Genomic DNA, 24812 nt, shown 5'->3' on the forward strand with positions numbered 1-24812 from the left:
GCATGGTACGCATGTCACAATTATTCGAACTTCTACAGTGTAATATAACAGTATGGAAGTCGTGTCGTCCTTGTAAGTTACTTGTCATATGATAGTGCGTTTATCGTATATCTACCTAACCTATTTAGTTACATCGTGACACAAAATGGCATCAAATAACTTTGCGGATATGAAGTTAGCTTCAACCCCTCAGAAACCATTATTTCATTCCCCACTAACTTGAATTCTTATTCTATGACGTAGCTAGAATCACTGCCATGAAATTAGTTCCTACCTATTGTTACATTACAATGCATTTTTATAAAAAAATATCTAAAATAATATTATTAGAATCCGTTTCTAGTTCTTATACTTTAGAACTTTAAATTATAAAAGAATTGAATAGTAAGAAGTAAACAATAAATATGGAATATACTACGAACTACCTACCTAATAATGAAAAGATGATAATACAATTTAACGACAATTCATACAACATCCTTTAGTCCTAAGGTAAGCATGGATATTAAATACCTGATAAAAAACTCAATACTATATATAATAAACAAAGAAAACACCAATACAAACAATCAAACTTAACAACAAATGTCTAAGTCGTGCAATGGGATGGAACTCGTTGCTGTCACAGCAAAAGTTGCTATTAAAGTCTACTCCTAAACACATATTAGATTAAAATTACTTATTATAGGAGATGCAATCATATGCAATACATAAATCATCTGTAGTTAATTAGGATCAGTCACACATTATTCCACATCATTACTTCCCTATTTTAAATCTACGAGATCTCCGTATAGGTAATGCAATCTCAGAGGTAGGCGTAATGGAAAGAAGCATCAATTCTTAAAATATTTGACTGATAGAATGTGTGGCGTATGATTGATAGAGTGTGTGTATAAATAATATATGAGTTTTGTTAGTATATTAATCGATTAAATAATAATTTAATTTTCGATAATCGATTATTTTTTAATCTTTGACCTGACTCAAGTATTTATTTCATCACTTAGGCTAGTTTTCTCAGACAATATTGGATAAAAGAATGTAATAAAAAAAACAATTTGGTATTAATTATCGAATACTATACGATACTAATACGAATATGTTCAGTAATATTATATTTGGTATGGTTCCTAAAATTTATAATAAAATACCTAAGAGACTAAAGCCCATTGATGACTGGCATAGACCATTTAAATTGACTTTGAATAAATATTTATTAGACGAGAATTAAATTCAATCATGATGTAAAAGCAATCTAATTAGATCGGTTATTTGTATGCGTAATTGTAAAAGACAATGATGTTATTTATTCTAAGACTTTTGCTACCTGTACCTTACTAATAAAAATTAGAAATATTTCCTTAATCTATTATTTCATCCATAATTGAATGTTGCATTACTAATTAAATTGCTTACAACTCCTTATTAAAATTCCTCTAAAACGACATAATACGCGTATTCAAAACCGGAATATACAGACAGCTATTAAAACAACACTGGATAAATGATGCAGTGTTCTAATATTGTCGGGTTTTAATGAAAATTTTACTGCAACGGTAATAAAGTTTTAATTTAATTAGCATTTTCGTTTATGATTAAAGATAAAAACGAATACGAGTACACATTTTTGGCCTTAACCCGACGTAGGCAAAGTTATATAAAATGCTATTTACATTTTGGTCACATTTGTAGCAGTAAAACATCGGATATGTGTACTTAAAATAAACATTTAAAGGCGGGAATGAAGGCAGTAAATGCGTATTCCGTTGAAAACCGCTGACTGCGCGGTCCCCAATTGTGTCTTTTTATTACTTAACAGTTGAAGAAGGAGGATAATGTTTTCTAGTACACACTGTATACGTTTCTAAGTTTGAAGTAACATGTAGCCTAAACGATTTGACGGAGTCTAATGAGTGTAGTGTTTTTTTTATTTTTCTTTTTATCGTACTATTCTAATGGTGACAGCCGCAACTTTACGGCTTTACCGAACGATATATTATGGCGTCCTTTCAAATTGTAAGAGTTGGCTAGATCTGTACAGTTTTAGTATTGAACGTATATAGTTTTAGTCGTAAACTCTATAGCAAGTCAAAAATTAAGTACAATACTGATAAAACTGATGAGCATTCACCTAGAAATGCTTCATTGAAAATACTATACTAGAAAGCTTTTTATAATAAATTGTAGGTACATGTGACAGTGCAATTTGTCAAATGATATGGTTTTAAACACTATTTTTAATTTTACACTTCACCTTTTGGGAAAATTTGTACAGATTTGTAATTAAAGTCTCTGGTCTTCGGCTTGGTATATAACGAAATCAGTATAAATAACCAGTTAAAATTGCAAAATTATGTGCAATGCCAAAGTAAGAATAGAAATTTCTTAACATTCCTTTCTCAAAATGTCGTAAAAACTATTGTTATAGTATAATTATAGCTACAAAAACAAATATCTTGGTGAAAGAGAAGCGAAATGTATTATAAAATCCTATATCCTATAAAATCCCACATAGCAAGCATAATTATAGATTAAATCCTCAAAAATATTCGAACCAACCTCTTAGTACGTAATAGAAAAGGAAGGTATTTCTAATTATTTGAAGCTATAAATAACGAAGTACTTGGCATTTATAGATTCTACTAATAAATTTAATGTTGTATAATAGATGTAGATATTGCAATATTTGAGGTATTTAATTATATAAAGTCTCATCATCAAACTGATTTAATAATAATAATTTCAGGACAATTCACACAGTGCCATCTAGACTGAAGTTAAGCTGGCTAAAGCTTGTGTTATGGGTACTAGATAACTGATACATTGTACGAAAAAAATATTTCGTAAATACATGCGTATTATATATAGAAAACACCCTACTACTACATATTCATGAATATAAATGTTTGTGCCGTGCGAGGAATCGACTTGCGACCATCGGAAGTGAGGCGGTGTGCTAAACCACTAAACCACCGAGGCTGTCGTCAATTTAAGTGTTAACTAATTTTATGTCATAAATGTGCCTTGCTTGAAATTAATATATTATATATTCGTCTATATTTAGGTAGCATGTATTTATGAAGTTCCAATTTTAACGTCGGATTCAGATCGTTTTGTAAATAAACTTGATGAAATATTTTTAATATATCATAAATAACCGTACCAGTGCCGTGCTATACTGGTTTAATAAGAATAACGAGTGTAATCAAAAATACAGGAATCAAAATATAATAATATGGAGACTAATTTATTGTACCCAAAATTTTACTATATAGTTATCTAAAAATATTGTAGTTGCTGACAATATTGATTCAGGAGAATCAAAAAATCTCATCTACAGATTGACCCAGCTTTAGATCCTAAACCAATTACAGCAAAATTAATGTTCCCCACACAGAAACCCTTACCATTTTGTCCCGTACAGTGAGATTGTAATAATATTGTGAACTACTTCAACATATCCACAAATTGGTCTTTGCTACAAATACAAAGTATTATCATATATTCTAATCCATTTACATAGTATATATTTAATAGAATTTGTTATTTCCATATATCTTAGTTCACTTAAATTTTTTTCAAGAAGGTTATATTAAGGTTTCTTAAGAGTCGGCAACGCGCACGTGATACCCCTGGTGTTTCAGGCGTTCATAGGCTACGGTAACCATTTACCATCAGATGGGTCGTCGCTTGATTGCCACCATGGTAGCATGAAAAAAAGCACTAAAAATAGTAAAAAAATATTAACTTTTGGTTGTTACTTCCATGTTAAATAGCCATTAGAACTAAAAATAAAGCATTGCGTTATATGTAGTAATAATTAAAATAATTTAAAAATATAATTGAAGAATAAAACTAGTATTAGAACAAAATTTACATATTAGAATAACGAATAACGAATAGTGTTGATACTTTAAGAAAATAAAAAAAAATATATTATCCTACTTCCTCACATGCCTTTTTTTATTGTTTAAAGAAAACACGTACGAGAGAATGTAATAAGTTTGCCTGTAAATTTAATTTATATTACCTATATTTTGTTGTATGATATAAAAAGTATTTTATACATATAAATGTTGTTATAATAGTAATTGTTAACGAAAATACAGATGATATATACCATTTATTGCAAATCATGCAAAGTATTGTTTACGCACAGTGGTTATTGTTATTGACGATCATCTAATTGCTAATAAGAAATAGTAGACTTTTAATAGTATAGTTTGTTACTGATTTGGTATTGCAATTGTTTAAACGTAATACATAATTTACAAATGTATATGATATGTTTTTATGCTCATACAATTTTATTTTATTAACGTTTCATTCTAATATAATCAGGAATTGAATACTATCCTTAAAATGAGATTCTCGTGAGTTTTGTAGTGCGGAAATCGTAGTAGGTATGTACAAACTATCTTTTGTTTGGACGTCGTTTGTCTCTGTCTCTGTTCCACTATTGTGGACCATAAATATAGCATGTTCACGTGGATGTACAAAATCCACGGCGTATTGGAGATACGGTGATATTTCCTACCTGACGTTCATATTTTTCAACGATTCCTTTCATAATATTCCGTATTTCAGGTTCGGGCGGCGGGTACTTTAGCAATGTTTTCTTCTTTTTTCCTCGTATATAGGACAATGTTGCTTTCACTTAGTTAGAATGACAATACATTTTTTGCCCCCTACCGAGGCATTACTCATTATCGCACCTTATTCACAGTACTTTCGTTTTATTGCTATTAAAAATAATTTAAATTACAGGAAACTGATATTTTATAAACAATATAACATAAAGTTGGCCATGTCTAGAGGCAGTAACTAAGATTGAGATGACTAGCCCGCATTATGACAGGATGATTTGTAATTGTTGTGAATATCTATAGCTTATTAATAATACTTACTTATATTAGTAGAATTCGTTGCTTAACACACACTAAAACAGATTTCTAAGATATTATATGAATTTTTAAATTTTCACTTATCAATATTACGTATATTACAGCATTTTTATTTTTGGGCCGGATATTTTCGTCTGACATTACGTGATTTCCATGTACCGTAACACTCATATATGTGATGCCCGATAACCCGCCTACCCGCATCAAAACAATGTAACATTAGAGATATAGATTTTTTTGGAAATAAATCTTAAATTATTCACGTTATTTTAAATATTTTTACTTATTTCAATTTAAGATTGCGTTCCATAAAAACAAAATTGGTCCTGAATTGGTGATTATTATCTATCAATATCGTCTAATAAATATTAAAATTTAGAATAGCGTAAATAAAAATAAAATTCTGAATGACACTTTTCAGGTCGAAATACTTTACTATTCCCAGGTTGGTTCATACACAATTTATTCACAAATATTTTTTGTAGAATAGATTGTTTAAATGTGAGCATACTGAACAATAGCATAAGTTGGTGTTTCACAGCGTACCGTTTATTTGTTCCACGCGATTAGTTCCACCAATGTCACCGCAACGCGCCTCGTGATATATAACTTGTGTACGTGGACTTCGTCAGGAATGCCGGGATACCAACATATAATATATTACGTGTAATTATTTCTACGTTACACAGTACGCACGGCTCCATTACATATTCGGTATCATTATAATTCGAGTACATTTGTGACTAACAGTCACGTATACGTAAGCTTACGTTACCAGTAGTGCGTGTTTAATCTGAGACGACTGTATAATAAAACTCATCGGTATTTTATTCTATGTGATTAGCTACTAGTAAATATAATATCTTTTTATAGAAGTGAAACGAAAAACCTAGTCCCTAAATAATTATATTTATATTAACATAACTAAAAAAGTATATTTTTTGACCTCTCATGAATTGTTACTTCGGTGAGCTAAATTGTGAGTTTCTGAACTCTGTTATTTTGTTATTTTACGACCATACCTCACACTAGAAGAATGATACGGATGTACTGGAGTACAGCCGGAGAGAGGGTTATGTTATGCAATATTAGTAATAGAGACAAGTGGGTCCATTGATTACTACATACTATGCCAAGTCTGGAGATCGACTTGGCATAGTATGTAGTAATCAATGGACCCACTCCTGCCTACTAGAAACCATACCGCTTAATTCCCAGAGAAGTCAAACTAAGTGACATCATTTTTATTCTATAACGTTTCACTAATGCCATGGCGATTTACACCGTAACGGCAGACAGAAGTATCATACACAAGATACACAATATAGATAGCATGCTGCTAGTCTTAAAATTTGTTGACACGCCTTTGTACTTGAATTCTATTAAGAATAGATGTTATTATCCGTGATAGTTTGTAATATGGATCATCTATTAATCATCCATCATTTAGCCATTGCCCCAAATTGGAGATTGCGTGATGCTTCTATTACGTATTCTCTTTTTCAAATATTATCCTACAATTTGTGTGGGTCCGTACAAAAACTGACATGTTCTTTTGCCCATCGCCGTATGCCGACAGCAGCGGGCAATATGATTGATGTATCGAGTAACCGTTCAACTTTTTTTCCCAGAATAGGAAACTAATATATTCGAAGAAAGAGTTTAACATATATAGGTATATTTTGTACCGTATATTTAATTGTGCTATACAAATTTCATGCATGTTTAACTAAATACAAAAATAAATATATATACCTCTATAACTATTATCTGAGATAGGATAGTCCAAGATATTTTTATTATTCGCGTTGTAGTCAACGTAATACTTGACATGCCTACATTTGAAAGTAACCTGACATATTCTATCCTTGTATCTTGGGTTTGTTTGGATTTAGCATTGATGTTTAGACGAAGTGGTCTAAACATCTGAGAGATTGAGAGTTAGTCAGAAATAAAATTAAACAGTGTTTTTCGGTGATGACTTGAACTCATGACCACAGCAATATCATCTCTGTGATGCGTTATAATTAGTGTCTTACAAATTATTATGGTATAAAGACATTTAGTGAAGTATTGTAAGCAGCAATTTCACTACCATAGGAAGTCACCTATCAAAAAGAGGACGGCTTGAAGAAAGCTGTTTGCTAGCTCGTTCAGTAAGTAAGTGTATAAATATGAGAACAAGCATATGCTTGTTCTCATAATAGGTAGTCTACTTCATATGAAGTAGACTACCTATTCTGATTAAATAAAGTCTATCCATAATAAATTACACGTGTTCAGAATAAATTTCTACCAAAATCTGATCTAGACTATTTTATGTTCAATTTCTTAAATTAAAAGTTTTCTACATTTAGACTAAGCACACCTTTGAGCAAATTATTACAGTTTCCATTAGAATGACCGGTATTTGTATGATGTTTATTAATTAAAATCTACTCAAATGATTAATTCAAAGTTACTATAGAAACTGTTAACATAATCCTCTGAGTACTTTGTTCATCTAGTCTCTGCAAATTTTAAGGAATTAAAAAAGTTTCTAATAAATTAGTCGACCTTTACAAGAGTTATTTTTATAATTAGAAAGAAGTAGTTAATGGTATGTACGTCTAGTAGATTCGTGCTGAATGTAGAAACGCGCCTCTGAAGACCACAACTCTCTCTATCTCTTCTATAAACACAACCTTTTTTTTTTATTAAGTATTTTACCGCCTAAAACAGTGATACCCACCTCCTACTTCGATATTTCTTTAAAATTATTTTAATATTGCCATATATTCATTCCAAATGTTATAGTCATACATCAACTCGTATGTCAAGAGTACTAATTTGTTGGTAGAATGTCAAAATACAAGTCATCAGTGGCTGAAAGTGTTACTACATACACGATTATATAAACAAATTCGGCCACTTATGCTAATCCTATTTTTTTAGTACTATCCGTACCTTCTAGTTAGGTTGAGAAGAACAGGCAAGAAACACAACTTTTTAAATTGTTAAATGATGAAATACCTATACTCAGCAGCTCAGCTATTGATGATAGGTTGCATCGTTTTTCATAAAAACGATGCAACCTACATAGCGAAAGGCATTAGAGACTTATATTTAGACAGTATATAGATAGTAATGATGTGGCAGTCTGTACGAAAAGTTGAGTAAAATTTTATACTTCTATTTAGCTTTACCTGTTACCCCTGGGATTAATTATCTCCCTGTAAAGCTGAAAATTTTATAAATGTTTGAAACAAAACCTGTATTTGAAGTTTCTAGTTTTAGGCTGATTACCGTCAGCAAGTATGAAATCGCCTACTATGCAGGTTTTTCTATGTATGGTTTTCATCAAGATGTGAGGCTTGAAATATATCTTCCTTTCACAGAAGAGCAATTATTAATCTCTCTGTACACATACGGTAAAACTACAAAATTCGACAATCTGTCTGTATTATACTATTTCTGTAATGCCAAAGTTGATAGACCAGTAAATTAAAATTCCTTTTCTTATAGATATTTTTCGAATTAATACACATATTTAGAGACAAAGAACAATGTAATATTCTGCATTTGTTCCTATTCTTTCATATCACAATATCAGATACCAGAGAATCTAATTTATTAAAATATTTATATCGTAAATTGAAACCATGAATTAGTAATGTCTGTTACTCGTGCTTAAGTAATTTTGCGTGTTAAGGTTGATATAGAGATAGACGCGACAGTAGTATTCCAATCCAAGAAACGGAAATTCGGGATAATTAAAATAAAAGTCGGTAATAGCTTGTCAATCTCATAATCTATATAATATACATGTTTTCTATGATTGTTATTGAATTAGGAGACAAATAGGTTTTTTAAAGTATACTAAAGTGGCTACAACTGGCCTTTTTTACAGCTTTACCGAACGAATTGGAAAAGACTAGGCTAAAGACATTACTAGAGTATCCGTACCTCAGATCAGGCTTAATTTAGATCTTCGTCTAATTGTAATATGGAATTGATCATAGCTGTAATTAATATCAATACTGACATTTTGAACTCATTACATTTGTCCCAATAAGTAATTGGTAGAATGGAGATAACAATATCGGGCGATATCTGCAAAGTATTAACGATAATATTATCTGGTACATTCATCTATTAATTTGTATAAAGAGTTTCGGTGTTTGTTATATAAAAAACAAAGTAACTCAAAATTTCAATTTTTTGGAACTCTACTTTAAAGTAGATTTTTCTGAATTTGTAATTTTTGTGGTAATATAGTGTTTGTATCAGGACTGCGATACACATATATTTAATCTTATATATAAAATTCTCCTCCGAAACGGCTTGACCGATTCTCATGAAATTTTGTGAGCGTATTGTCTGAAAATCGGCCAACATCTATGTTTTAACCTCCTAAATGTTAGGGGTAGTCCACCCCTGAATTTTTTGTTTATTTTAAGGCAAAACAACGTTTGCTGGGACAGCTAGTATTATATATAATAATAATAGTAAGATTCTTGGACAATTCACGTAGTCCCAACTTAAGCAGAGCTTATGTTATGGGTACTAGACAACTGATATAAATACATAGGTCTTTTTTTTTGTAAATACATACATAATATAGATAGAAAATACCCAGGCTCATAGAAACAATCATACTCATTAATAAAAATGTTTATATTGTGCGCGGAATCGGACCGGCGACCATCTGAAGTAAAGCGGTGTGCTAAACCACTAAAACACCAAGGCCGTCGTCGTCAACATGGAGTTCTTAATAAAAGACGTATATGCATATTATTATTTAAAAACTGATAATGCTCTTGTAAACCTCGTCTTGCCATATTCACGGGTGACACAAGCCACATTCTATCTGATAACTGTCTGATTTTTTCCCTCTATAATAATAATAATACAACAATAAAATAATTTCATTGTTATTGTATATAGTAGTAGAAAGTATTTTGTGTGAATAAATAATATTTGACGTTGAATTGGTATTAAGTATTTTTAAATATAGCAAATCAATATGTAGTCTATATATGTTTAAAGCCTTTATATAGTTTTTTAATTAAGTCTGATTAATTTGTAATCCTTAAGCTATTTCCCTTTTATTTCGCGACATCAGATATTTCATGTTTATTACTATTTAATTTCTGCAACTTTTTGAATGTTAATTTAATTTCATTTTGAGTTAAAATACTGATAGGTAAGATAAGATATCTGCATAGACATGAACTAGGCACAAAAGTGTAGGTAGCAGCTGTGAACTTAAAAGAAATAAATCACTCATCGAAGACACGCATACCCCACATTCACTATTACAAGCTAAGTTAATAGCATCGAACAGATAGCGGTCGCCTTTTATCTTCTCTCTTGAAAACGGAAACCCAGAACGCTACGGACACTAGCAACAAAGGCTTGGTCAGAGGCTGTATTACATTCTACAGAGTTACGAAACCTTCTGGAGTAATATTATTAAACTTTTGGGAAAAATTGATGGGAAATTCGAACAGAACTTTGAAAAGGGTGTAATGAGTTGAGTGGAGAATGAAACGTGAAAGTTATTGATAAATTATCCTCAAAAAAATATAAGAAAAATTTCTTCTATATTTTTAGATTGCTAGTAAAATATCAATAAATAGTAAATCATCCATTTGACTAAATTTATCTCAAAACAACAAGATAACTACTTATTTAATACAAGTACTCATTTACATATTTATAGATTAAATAAAGATATTTTTATTTTCAGTCTTAGTATGTAATATTATGTTATCTGTGGTCTTAGTAACTGTAAAGTAAATAACAGAAGTTATATAAGTGAATACTCTATGAGAGGTAAAAAATGGATCTTCCTTCAATATTGTGCTCATGAATATGGTATGAAAATGACTGGATTGACAAAAAATATGTGAAAGAGTTTCATATACTCTAAGAAAATAAACTTCAATGAGAAACACTACTTGCATAAGAGAAAGGCCTTGGTGGTCAAGAGGTTGAACACAATGTTTTATTTCGTATGATCGCAGGTTCGATGCTTTGAACGATACAAACATTTGTATTGATAAGTACAGTTGTGGTGGTAGTGGTATTTTCCTTATATATTATGTATGTATTTATCAAAAAATGTATTTATATATTTCTAACATTTGTCCAATATACCCATAACACAAGTTCTGCTTAGCGTAGTACTAGATGGCAGTGTCATTATATTTATACAAAGAATCACCGTCTATCTTCAAAAAGGTTCTCAATAAGTTTATATATAAAAAAAAAATGTGCAGACATAGTTTATTGTCCTGCATTATTTAAAAGAAAATCAAAGAATCATTAAAGTTAATTCATGCAGAAATAAAAATGCTGATAAAATTCTATTTTCATAGGAAGCAAAATAGAAAGCATCCAGTTTTTAGGTTAAAAATAGCTCTCTTTTCCCAGTAGGTAGGTGTCGCTACAAACTCGTTTCGACAAATTATAGTCATGGATTCTGGAATTCGCAGGATTTCGGATACTACTATTTTTATTGTCCCCAGTGTTGCCACGATATCTGTGTTGTGTATCTGCTTCAGTTTTCCTATTTCTCTCTGGAATTGTTTCTATGTCGAAACTTTGCAATGTTTGTGTGTAATACATAAATCTATTGTACGATATTGGAATTCATTTACGATAATTAATAAGTATATCATATCTTATTGAATTATTTTTTGTAAACTACGATGGTGGCAAATAACCATAGGGCCCATCTGTCGTTAAACGGTTACCGTAGCCTATGGACGCCTGAAATACTAGGGATGTTACGAGCGCGTCGTCAACCAAATTATGTAATAATAATAATAAATAACCCTGAATAATTAACATAGCGTTAACAAGTATTATGGGTATTAGACAACTGATATAAATACTTAAATATTTTTTTGTAAGTACATAAATAATATACATAGAAAACACCCAGATTGATACAGACACTTATACTAATGAACAAAAATCTTTTCACAGTGTGAGGAATCGAATCCGCTACCATCGGAAGTAAAGCGGTGGATTATTATTATCAACCTAATCTTTATTTGTAAACAGATATAAGAGGATTAATATCATTAAAGTAGGTTCTGCGTATTTTTAGTAGAATAAGTAGATACGATAACTAGCCAAAGGATTAAGTTCAAAAGAATCTCTATGGATAAATGTTACACAAAATTAAAACATGACTTGTTCCTGCTTCTTACGCGCATCGCTATCTTATTGGAATACAGGAAAATGAAATTATGTTCATCCAACGTCAGTATCCTACCGTAACAAAAACGACAGACGCTGAACTAGGAATCACTTATCTATTTACTATAATGTAACGCTAACTACTTTGTACAGTGATGAAAATCCGGATAAAGTTCTGTACATAAACATTTTTGTCTTAACATTTCTGCTATGGATGTATAGCTGACTATCAGTATTACATACTTAACTATATTTCAATATAGATAATAAATATAAGCACATGACAGAACAGGTCATACAATTTAATTAAACAGTCATTTTATCTTAGGATAAAAGCAAAGATAACAAACACACCAAATTTGCTCCCCCTGCCAATTCTTTGTCGATATTAATATTGTCGGGGGGTCTTTACAAATATCACGACTCGGATATAGCTTATAGGACTCATTAATTAAGTTAGAGGACGATGTTGCCCTGTGCTACTTTCTGGAAAACGCATCAACGCAACTCGTTAATTCCCGGGACACAGAGATATGTACGTTGGCTAACCATTATACGCAAGATAAGAGACGCTATGTCGAGACAAAGTATGTAAGAAAATAAATCATAATATAATGAAAGCTACTAGACTGTCTTTATGAAGATTGTGGATCTCAGAAATAACATTATATTTGTGTAGGTAAGCTTTTGTATAACAATTCATATAAACTGAGGGAGTTACTGAGAGAATACAGGGTTTGACAAAATGAACTAGTGGTTAGCTTACTAGTTAGTTACCCAAACATATATAAAACTTTATTTTGGAAATAAAATATCAAAACACAAGTTAAATGAGTATTAATCTGAATAATTCTTTGTATCCACAGCATCTATTGTTTCGATTCTGTAACTATTACTGTTATTCTAAACCCTTAAACCTAAAATATAATACCTAGGTATTTTAGGTTTAAAGTATTATTAATTACCAGGTACAATCAAATTGGCAGTAGTGAAGTTGTTTGAACAAGTGAAATCAAAGAATAGTGTGTGTAGTTGAGAGTATTTTATACCATATTAATAAGGAAAATGATAAAAATGTTTAATAGGTATATATTATTTGCCATTCTAAACAGTATTTGTACTCGTAGTGAACCATATTAGCAACTAGGAACATGGAATATTAGACGACGTACACCTAACTATTTATATATATATATATATTATTTTTTATTTTCTATTACTTTACATAATATTGTGTTTATATGATTCTTTTATCTGCTTTTCTTTCGATTTATTCCATAATTACATTTTATCTAAAATTACTTTTGTCCTCGTTATATACAAAAATGTAAATCTGTACCTTACTTGAATCTAAAATTTAGGTTAACTATTTATATATATGTGGTATATTAACATGTGTAACATATCGTGTGGTATATTTTCATCCATTCCACACGACCCTATGTCACACTTACGCACATAAGCCGACAATCACCATCTAGCCAGATTATGACTCGCACTTCCACCCGCGGGAGTATTCAGAAATTTCCTCTCGTAAAGAATAATTATTTGTTCGAAGTGTCTTTACTACCCTCAAGTTTATGTTATTACTTTGCTAAGCTACCGCTGTAAAAAGTTAAGTGCTTGGATTGGATGACCAAAACCCAAGAGCAGACAGTTAACAGATTATCAGGATTTATAAATAATTTCGTTTCTTCATTACTGTTTGATGGTTTACATAATTATCATTAATGATATTTAATGTGATAAATTAATTATGATATTTGAAAGAAATTGATAAAAATGAATGTAATATTTCTGGAAAAATTAATTATAACTAATTATATCGTATTGTATTTAATATAAGAAGAAATTATGTATTACAAATAGGTTTTGATGAATCTTCACAATTATGCAAGGTTATTTAGGAATATAGAACGTTATAATAGGATAAACGACTGATAAGTTATGAATATGATTAACATTACATTGACATAAATCTCCGTACTCCAATCGAGATAGGGTACGTAGGAAATAACTACATATTTATCCGCAACATACGAATGTAAGTAGTTAAGTGCTCAGATCTATTAAGTATTTTTTATCAATAGTAATACTGTAAAAAGGAACATGTCTGTTTGTTACCTTTTAAGAACTAAACGGCTGAATGTACCGTAATAAAAGAACACAAAGACGGACGTAAACTTCTCTAGTCGTCTAGAGTCTAGAATAATAATTATTATCTACAATGTTATCAATATTACTATAAAATATAATTACACTTTTATTTCTTTCATACGAAGCTAAGAAGATAAGGCACAATTATTAATGACCTTTTCCATCAGTGAAAATGTATTTGGGTGCGGTAACTTGCTTTTTGCATAACCAACATATATGTTTTACTAATTAAAATACAATAATAAATAGCTGATATAATAAATATTCTAATCATGTTATGTTATACTATAATCAATTTTAGAAGATCACCTTTGTGGGTACTAATACAAGTCAATCTACACAAAGATATCGTAACTGCTTTAGACGTCGAATGTCTATAATTTCATTACAGCTAACTTACTAAATCAATAGCAAATTACGTACGCCTAGATCTGATATCTAAATACCCACAGATTGCTAGGTTGAATCTAAACACATCGAATATTAAATACTTGATTAAGTCGACAGATTGTTACGAATAATTACCACATTAAGACGACTTTTACAGAGATGGTTCTGAAAATTTATGATAAATTTACCGCTATAGTTAGGCTGAGTCTAAACAGACTGGCTGCATTCTCATCCAATCATATTCTAGTGAATACCAAGACAGGACAGGAGCATAATTCATAAAAAAATACTATATCTATGGGAATATGACTCGACATGTAATTAATTCTAAAATTGAAATAGTCAACAAAAAGAAACTAATTTACGTCGGTCATGTTATGAGATTAAACGTCCCTCCACACACGTTCTGTTGTACATGACTTTTATGTTGTTTTACGGTCACGTACCTACCTATGTTGTTTTCTAATTAACTTTAACTTGCCCGCCCGCATTGCGTTCTGTGCCACCTATCGTACGTAATTTGATGTTGTTCCCCAACTCTGGTTAACGCAAACCTTGTTTGTACAGAGTATATTATTGTCGAATTACATATTTATTGTAACACTGATATGTGGCATATACTTACATTCTCCTCTTTCTTTGCACTAGATTATTCATTTAAAATAGTATGTAATGTCCATTAAACGTCGAGAACTTGTGGAGCGAAGCGTTTTACTCATATGGATGTACCGTAACCAAAGGAAATATTTTTTACGTGCGTCATCCACACAGTATACTTAAGAGTTTTATATGTAGATAATGTGGGAGCAGATAATATCTTTTGGATGAGGGCATCCGAAACACCTTTGAAAACAGCTATTTAAATTCTAAGATTTGTTACTATTATATTTTATATATCTATTTGGACAATAGAACAATTGTAATTATAAGTCAAATACTTGATATTATCATTATTATTATCTCTTTCTACGCATATATAAGTTATTAAAGATAAAAAAGGATATTCGTCGGCTACTCAAACACTAAGACATGAAAATAAATGTTTTGTTCCTAAACTATTTTTAGATGTCCACAATTAATCGAATAAGCAAACAGTATATTATATTAATAACAAACTACTTTTTGCTTTTAATTTACGTCGAAGTACTACTGAACTACTTGTAATTAAATTTTCATTCTGGCCAACAACAAACCTCAAAATATAAATTATTAACTTGTTATAACTACTGTGGAGCTTCAGAAATTTAATCTAAACGAGGTATAAATTTCCGACAATAGTATTTCTATCCTACTACTAGTTTATGGTGTATCGCATTCCGTTAAATGTGTATAATTTATCTGTACCCACTCATTTTCCTCTCCATCTGCGGTGTTTCGTTGTTAATTAATTGAAGAAGCTCGTTCGCGTTGCTCAATTCTGCTAAAGGGCCCATTTAAAATCTTGACAACCGTTGTCTCAATCTACAAAACTAAGCTAAATTTATTTGAAACATGGTAGCTAACACTTAGATTTATTTTGTTGGTAGTTAATTAAGTTATATCGATACATTTTATAATAAAACTTAATGTCCTAGAAAACATTTAAAAATGTACAAAAACCTTTCACGTCATTGTATTTAATTATTAAAGTTATAAATATTTTATTTGGTTATACTGACATTGGAACTGTAGTTAGTCTATGGTGTGAAAACTTAGTCTGGCCACTGAGACAAGACATCTTAGTACATATAATAAAAACAAAATATCTTTATTAATGTAGGTCTATTACAGACTTTTATGATATTTCATATTTACCATCAGTTCGGAGTGCTTTCGAGCCAAAAAGAACTGATAAGAAAGTCAGGTCTTTTACATTTCAAATGAGCAGAAATTCAATCCAGGAGAATATAATCACCAGTATATGCTATTGCATTTTTGTCAAAAGGAAATAATTTAACCCGAACAAATTGTCGTGGATCTCAAACAGAAGGGCAAAAAAAACTCACACTAACTCGAAATTGCGAGTACAAGGGTAGGTACTTGCTATGTTATATTCCTCGGGATAGATTACTATAGATTACAAAAACTGATAGAAACGCTATCTCCGGTTTTGTGATCTATCAGTTGACCTTTCCGTGAAATATATCCGGCATATAATGAATGTCGTGCCGTTACCTATATTCTATAATTTTACTATAGCATTTTCTACATATAAATTTTGTAAATTAGCAATTAAAATACTTTGCAGATTCTATTCTATCTTATATCTATAAAAAACTTATAATGAACTAATCCGTTAAATAGTACCGACTTAATGAAAATATAATAGTAAAAATTCCACTATACTAATATATAAAAAAGATATAGTTGTATTTTGTTTTGTTTAATTAAATTATGTTAAGTCATTATAGTTTTATTTAATAAATACACAGCTAATAATTTAATACATTTGGACATACTACTACACGTACCTCGGAAGAACAAACAGTAGAATATTTTTTTAATTGTAAAGCATAATTATGTCAGTAATCACGAAATCATTATTAATATTGTTAATCGGGGTCTTAATACGAATAATTTTAGAGTAAATAAAGGTATTTTTCTCTGGATATTCTCCGTCCATAGGCTACGGTAACCGTTTACCATCAGATGGACCGTATGCTTGTTGGCCATAATTGTAGTATAAAGAAAAAACCATATCGATAATGTTCACAGTATATGCTAAATGTGAAAATTTAAAAATAATTCTATATTAAATCAAACTAAATCATAATTAAAACAAAATGAAGCCTCATACATATCCAATAAGATATTCATTAACACTGGAACGTCAAAACTTCAAATACATATGTACTTCTCTTTCGTTTCCTCTACGTTCTTTAAGCCTTTGTTCTATAAATATATAAATTAAGAAAGATTGTCATTTTTTGTGTAATACTTTGTTACAGAATATTTCATTTAAATTATTCTTTGTAAACGTTGAAGAACTCTTAGCAAGACGAAATGAAATAACAACTTTTCCTAATATTTCAAAACGTAGTATCTAATAAATTACTTAAAAAAGATGTAGAAATATATGAAGTTATAAGTATAATAGTGTCCCCGAATGAATGTGTTTATTTATTTTGAGGTTTTACTTTTATTATAGATAGTGTTTACTGTATTAAATATTATGATTTTTTGTAAAAAGAAGCTGATAAGATATATTACAAATATCAGATTCTTTTTATTCATTTTTTATTCAACTTCATACTTTATTCAACTATAGGGACTTCGATAAACTTCTACATAAGTCCATTATACTTAAAGGACGTTTAACTATTCAGATAATTACACAGCTATATAATTTACCCAGAAGTTTATTGCCTATTCACTACTTCCAAAACTAACTTGGTAATAATATCAAATTGAGTTAACTAACCCCGAGAAATAACCTAGAACCAGACATCAACGAGGTCTCGAATCGGTGAGTATTAAACTTCAAATTACAGCCTGCAAGATCTATAGAATTCGACATATTCATTCATATTTATACGATATTCATGAGCACATTCATCATTTGAATAAGTACAATACATGTCTATATTTATATATTACAAGAGATAATACTAGCTAATTCACGCAATTTTGCTTTTCTCAAGATAAAAGATTGACTGTTTACAATTATAACACAACGAAGGATCTAACGTGTATTTATGATTAGATTTAACTACACCTAAAAGTATGTTTGCTTATTCATCTTTGCGGCCCATAAAGCTACCACCATCTCCTTATTTCTATACATATATTTTCTGTAGTATAATTAGTGAATAAAGAACTTGCCTGTCTATCTAAAATTTCATTGAAATCCAAGCAGACGTTTAGTCGTGAAAAGGCAACAGTCAATTTATTTAGATAACCTAATTGTACAACTAAGAACCTAAAATAAAAAAGCTTAAAAAATATGATATAAGTAAGAATTATACTATATATTTGGTTTACAAGTATTTTTACTTTTATTGCTTGCTTAAGTATATTTTCATTAAACTTAAGATCAATGAATGCAGATATTTATAAGTAATCAGATAAAAAATTTCTACAAGTTCATCACTGTGAGCACTTCTATCTTCAGGTTGCCTCTGTAACCTACTATTGTGTCGAATAATAAGATAGGGCAGTGCAATTAGAAAGTTATTGAGAAATGAATTAACGGTTAGTCCATGAACGTACGGCTTGTTTGTTCCAGCAGTTATATAATAGAAAGTTGATGCACGACATGAGGGATTTACGCTATATGTTTGCAAATTTTTGAGTTTTCACAGATATAAATTATTTTTACCTTCAGTTGTTCAGTTTGTCGTACTCATTGCAATCATATGCGAGACCGGGATCAGCAGCTATTTAATAAGTATGACATTTCCTTGTTACAGTTGTATACGAGGCGATTATCTGAAAGTATACTCCGAAGGTGGAACACATGGACCTGGACCACCTGGCGTGAATGAGTATTCCGCCTGGTCTAGGGCACTCTGTGGTAGCAGACTCGAAGCACCGCCAGCTTTGTACTCGCATGGACCATTACTAGTTTTGGAGCTGCATACTGGACCAAGTGCATCCAATGCCACTGGATTTGTAGGGACCTATAGATTTATAGACAGGCGTAAGTACATTTATTTATTATAAATACCTATGTTAAGTAGTTTTTTTAAAGAATCGATAATTGTCACCATTACTCGATTATTCAATCTGATTATGATGATTCACTTACTATTGATAGGAATTACTAGCAAGGTGGTACGATACTAATGTTGTTACTATTAAAGTCGTAATGTATGTCAATGTTTTTTTACTAAAATAATATCTGTAATTAAAAACAGTCAATTAACAATGTTGCAAAGTCTAATATCAAAATGTCCCTTCATTAACGAAGGGATATCGACCCTTAAGGGTAACTTCGTCATGTTTACTTGTAATACATTTTATTTAGTTAAAAGACCAAGAGGCAATTAAAATGACAAGAATAAATATGTCCTGTAACAAAATAATTATTTAGACGCTGATTTTATTACTTGTCTTAGCATTAATTTTTACATTGTAGTAAAAATATATGCTAAGGTTTTTTCAAGAGCATGTCTACAACCGAAATAACTAATATAATATGCTTGGATATTTGTTATTCAATCATGAAAAAACGACGGGACAATTTCGAATGACATTTGTTACATGGAATGATCATTCAATTGGCTCAATGTATTGACATAGGATAGACTTGAATACAGATTTTTACTAAAGTAGACGCGGGTAGACCCGATATATACACCTAGTAATTTATACCTATTAATGTAAAATATGCTTGTTTTTAAATTTGTGTAATTTTTTTTTTGCAGGTAATTTCGAAACAGATGGCGTAAAAGTACCAGATACATGGTGCGATTTCGTCTTCAATTCACAACCAAACAGACCAGCTCATGGTCGATTATATAGTCCTCGATACCCTTCGAGCTATCCTAGCAATATTAGATGTACTTATCATTTTAGTGCAAGGTAATACTTTTTTTATGTATCTGGAATAACTATGGACAACTTATAAAGCTATGTGTGTGTTTATATAGTGGCTCTGATAGTATATAGTAACCGTAGTATTCACATCATAACATGTGGTAACATGTGTATCAATATGATGTGATATCTGAGGACTGAGGTATCATGCCACCGTATCCTGTAAGTTCACTGCCATATCTCAGCCAATCGATTCACTGCTTAAAATACAAGCTAGTTAGTAGCAGAAATAGATGCAGGTGCTTCATCATCACCCTTTATCCCTTATTTAGGTAAATATTTTACTTAGGTAAAATAATTTGCAATACAGGATTTCATTTTTAACAAAACATATAACGGTTTATATATAACTAAGGAACCTTTATTCGAAATAAAATAAATACATAAAAATTTAATATTGTCATTTAATGTAAATATTGAAAAAAACTTCATAAATTTCTTATAATTTTTTTGGATACGATTTTATTAAGAGCCTATTATGAAACAATATATGACATTTGATAAATTAAAAAGTCACGTCATTAGTACTATATTTTGATGTAAAAATAATAAAAGCCCTCAGGAAATATACAGAAACATGGCAAATGTTAGATATTTAATGAAACGATATTTTTAAAATTGTGGACACAACAGATTTTGGTATTTTTATGACATTGAATGAACCATACTCCCGTGTAACGGTTTGAGTGCAAATTGCATATGGAATTTTTATTATTACTGTTATTACAAAGTATAAAATTTTAAACTCAAAATTCTGTTATCTTGCAAAACATTTGATTTTAACTTTCGTACTGAAAAGTGACGACGTGCTATAGAATAGAATAGAATAGAAAATCATTTATTCAAATAAACTTACATTGAAGCACTATTGAATAGTCATTACATTTTTTTAATCTACCGCTCATTCGGAAAGCTGTCTCTGTATATTTGTCGATTTGCAAAATATGGTTAAGAAAATTCGACATGATTATTTAACTTTTTAAATTGTCCTTTAGGTTTAATTCTATTTAAACCAATGTTTAATTATGTCTTTCTATAGTGAGCTAAAACTTTTAATTTATATTATAATTTTACTTTTTCTGACATGATTTGCATATAAAATTCAATACTTCAGTGATACTATAGTAATATCATATATAGTAAATAATTAATTCGCTGTAAGACTACACTTTAAATAAATATTAAATATTTCTTTTCACGAAGTTAGTTTTTAAATATAAACAGATAAGTCAGTCGTTATGATCTTTCAGTATCAGCTCTCTCAACTATGTATCCATCATCTTGTTTTAAAAACTTTCCAACCATAACTGGTGAGAAAGATTTCAAAATATTTAAAGCGAATATCTTTGGAGAAGAAATTGAATTTGGACGTTGAAAATAATCAGCAAAGAGAGCGAAAGATGAAGTTTTTCTATAAATATGCAAAATGGGTATTTCAAAACGAGTGGAAACTAAATTGGTTTCTTAGTAAATATTGTTCGTATTGATATGATATAACTTTTATTATTGCAGACAACGTGAACGAATCAAATTAGTATTCGAAGAGTCATTCCTTCAGAAAGGAGATGAAAGGTAATATAATATAGACACATATTTGCTGATATCATATTGCCTTTTCAATATTCATATGAACTCTGTTTCCAGTTGTCTCAATCGAGCGGATATAATAAAAGTTTTTGATGGAAGATTATCGACGGCACCTGTACTTGCAATGATTTGTAATGAAATTGTAGGTAAGAAAACAATGTAATTTGATTTCATATATGTTGACTAGCTGTCCTCGCGACTTCGTCCGCGTGGAATTTAACAAAAAGTTAATTAGAGATTTTTTCTAAAATAAAAGTAGCCTAAGTTACTCCTTATTACATCACTATCTGCCAAAAGAAGTCACGTCAAAATCGGTCTAGACATTTCATAGATTTGCCGGAACAAACAGACAGACAGACAGACGTAAAAAATTGTAAAAAATGTTATTTTGATGTGTGTATCGTTTTTATATTCATATGCATGTAATAAAAAACGGTTATTTCAATATTACAAACAGACACTCCAAATTTATTTATTTACATAACTTAATTGTACAACTATATTACTAATACTAATACTATACTAATTATATTACTATATTTTTTAAGAAAATAGGTCTAAGAACCTAAAATTAAAAACCTAAAAATATAATATAATAACTAAAATATATTATTAAAAGGAATAAGTAATATGTAGAAATAAATAATATGTCAAACGTTATTTCATTTATATATATAGATGTATAGATAACAAATGATATGGTAACCGAGTTAAAAACCACTTGATAGAATATGGTAATTACTATAATAATATAATCAATATTTGAAAAAAATTTAGAGTTTTTAAAATTAGCTATATTTATGATTTTTTCATATTTTCATTCATTTTTCATATAACTGGATTTTAATGTGAATTGGCAATCGATGAATTGTACCGTGTATCTCGATATCATGTACCTTCCATAGTTTACTATTCCTTTGAACTAAGATGTCATAACACAGTACACTATATTTTCAGTGCCATATGTTTCATTTTCTATATATTTTCACAGGTTATGAAATTTTATCGACCGGCCCGGATCTCTTAGTCCAATTTACGGCAAATTCAAACATACCAGGACAAGGTTTCAAAGCAAGTTACCAGTTCCATATGGATGATAACTCTAGCGCAGGTTTAGTAAGCATACTGTAGTAATGTTGTGTTTTAGATGTCTTGGTACTCAGCCAGGAATATCCTATTCTAGTGACTCGTCAGCTACTGGAATAAGGGTATACCGGTATATAATCCGGGCTCCCAAGCAATACCAGTTTTTGCCAGTATCGCATGTCACTGTAGTGTTCCATAATTTCTCAATAACCCTTCCACATACCAGCTTCTTTTATTAATTTCCAAGTTTCTTTTCACCACGAACTTTCATATTTACCTTTTCCTGACTAAAGCATTTTCAAGAATTTACGTTACAGTCGGTAATGAAATCATAAACAGGAACCCTATATGTTTCATCTACTATATACTCATATACCAATATGAATGAAAACATATTAACCCTACCCCAATTGACTAAGTAAAGGTTAAGGGCAGGAAAATAATTATGATGATGATTTCAATGTTCGAGATCTATTATATAAATTAATTTATCAAATTTTGATGTCCGAGAAAATGTTTACTCAAGAAATTCAAGTATTGTAAAAGGAATGGAAGCTATTTAACGGTATGAATGACATTCAAATTATAAGAGCTGACAAGGAGATATGAATGAATTCGTTTTATTAGTCCTTTTATGTGCTGTGAATTCCTATTAATATCTGTTTAATAATATATTTTTTTTCTGGACAGATTCAGATATTAAAAAGTCGAGTACGACAGAATCGATATCCGGTTTAGGACCGGCAGTCAGTGCTGCAAGTAAGTTATATTTTTTATTTATTACCCCCCGTTCGGGAATTAAAAATGGATACAGCAGAAACATTAAACATTACATCTGCTAAAAATGGAATTGGTTTTTAACTGACTTCAAAAAAGTTTTCAATTCGATTGTTTAATACTTATTTTTGCATTACGTTCAATACATTTCGTAAATACTTTAATTTCTCACAATTAGTCTAATTTAAATTTTTTTCTATTTCTGATATTGGGTTTTGAATATACACAGCAGAATTCTTTAATAAATAAATAAATATGGATTATTCACTATTGTACTTATTGCTACTATGTCCATTTCTATTATAATTAAATCAAAAATGTCAATTTTATAATTGATCATCACGAACGCTGTCTATTAAATATATTAAGTTAATATACTACATATATAATTAAGTAATTAGGTCCATACAAAAATAATATTTTAGAAGAAATACAGTTTCGTAAAAGAATATTAATCCTATTAGAATCTTAATCTTATCCTATTAAAAGTCATTGGATGTAGCGATTTACATACAAAATTGCCTTTTTTACATTTGATTTATCAACTAAAATTTAGGTTGCTGTACTAATGATAGCAATTAATTTTAATGTATATATGTAAATTTAACTTTAAATTAACATATATACATTTACAAACTTTAAACACTAATACAAAGACGGTTAAAATATCAGCAATATTTTAATTGCCTATTATGTTATATCATATAATTAATATCACGCCTTTTCAGCATCATCATGTCATCAAGTGTTCAACAGTGACAAGAGTAAGAGTGGCAAATTAACCTCTCCAATGTATCCCTCCCCGTATCTCCAGAAAACGCAATGTCACTATGACTTTCTAGCCCGAGGCAGGGAGCGCGTGAGACTAGTGTTCGAAGATTTCAGCTTACAGAGAATGACTGAGAATATTATCGAGTAAGTAACTTGAATGGTTCCCTAGATATTTAGAGCGTGAATCTGTTTATCAGTATATCAATGGGCATTGCTGTATATCTTTACTATTTTATATAATACTGATTGTTTCTGTGATCGCTCGTAAGTTAAAGTGGCAGTGGGCTGGTCATATCTGTCGCAAAACTGATTCTTGCTGGAGTAGACGTGTTCTAGAGTGGATACCGCAATTGGCAAACGTAGTGTAGTACACCCCGCAGGTAGGTGGAGTGACAACATACGTAGGGATAAGTAATGACTGGAAGAAAA

At 30.2% G+C, this 24812-nt stretch overlaps 1 protein-coding gene across 1 annotated transcript in view; it reads left to right on the forward strand.

Annotated features, from left to right (window-relative positions):
* Positions 1–24812, forward strand: part of LOC131852022 (suppressor of lurcher protein 1-like) — a 79432-nt gene that overhangs the window by 46587 nt on the left and 8033 nt on the right. The window contains exons 5-11 of the mRNA XM_059202592.1: positions 19034–19263; positions 19991–20147; positions 21675–21734; positions 21807–21895; positions 22741–22860; positions 23526–23594; positions 24341–24527. Coding sequence (XP_059058575.1) covers positions 19034–19263; positions 19991–20147; positions 21675–21734; positions 21807–21895; positions 22741–22860; positions 23526–23594; positions 24341–24527 — 912 coding nt within the window. The remainder of the gene's footprint in view (positions 1–19033; positions 19264–19990; positions 20148–21674; positions 21735–21806; positions 21896–22740; positions 22861–23525; positions 23595–24340; positions 24528–24812) is intronic.

This window comes from Achroia grisella, unplaced genomic scaffold (assembly GCF_030625045.1).
Source record: "Achroia grisella isolate CSIRO2021 unplaced genomic scaffold, CSIRO_AGI_Agris_v1 utg821, whole genome shotgun sequence".
NCBI lineage: Eukaryota > Metazoa > Arthropoda > Insecta > Lepidoptera > Pyralidae > Achroia > Achroia grisella.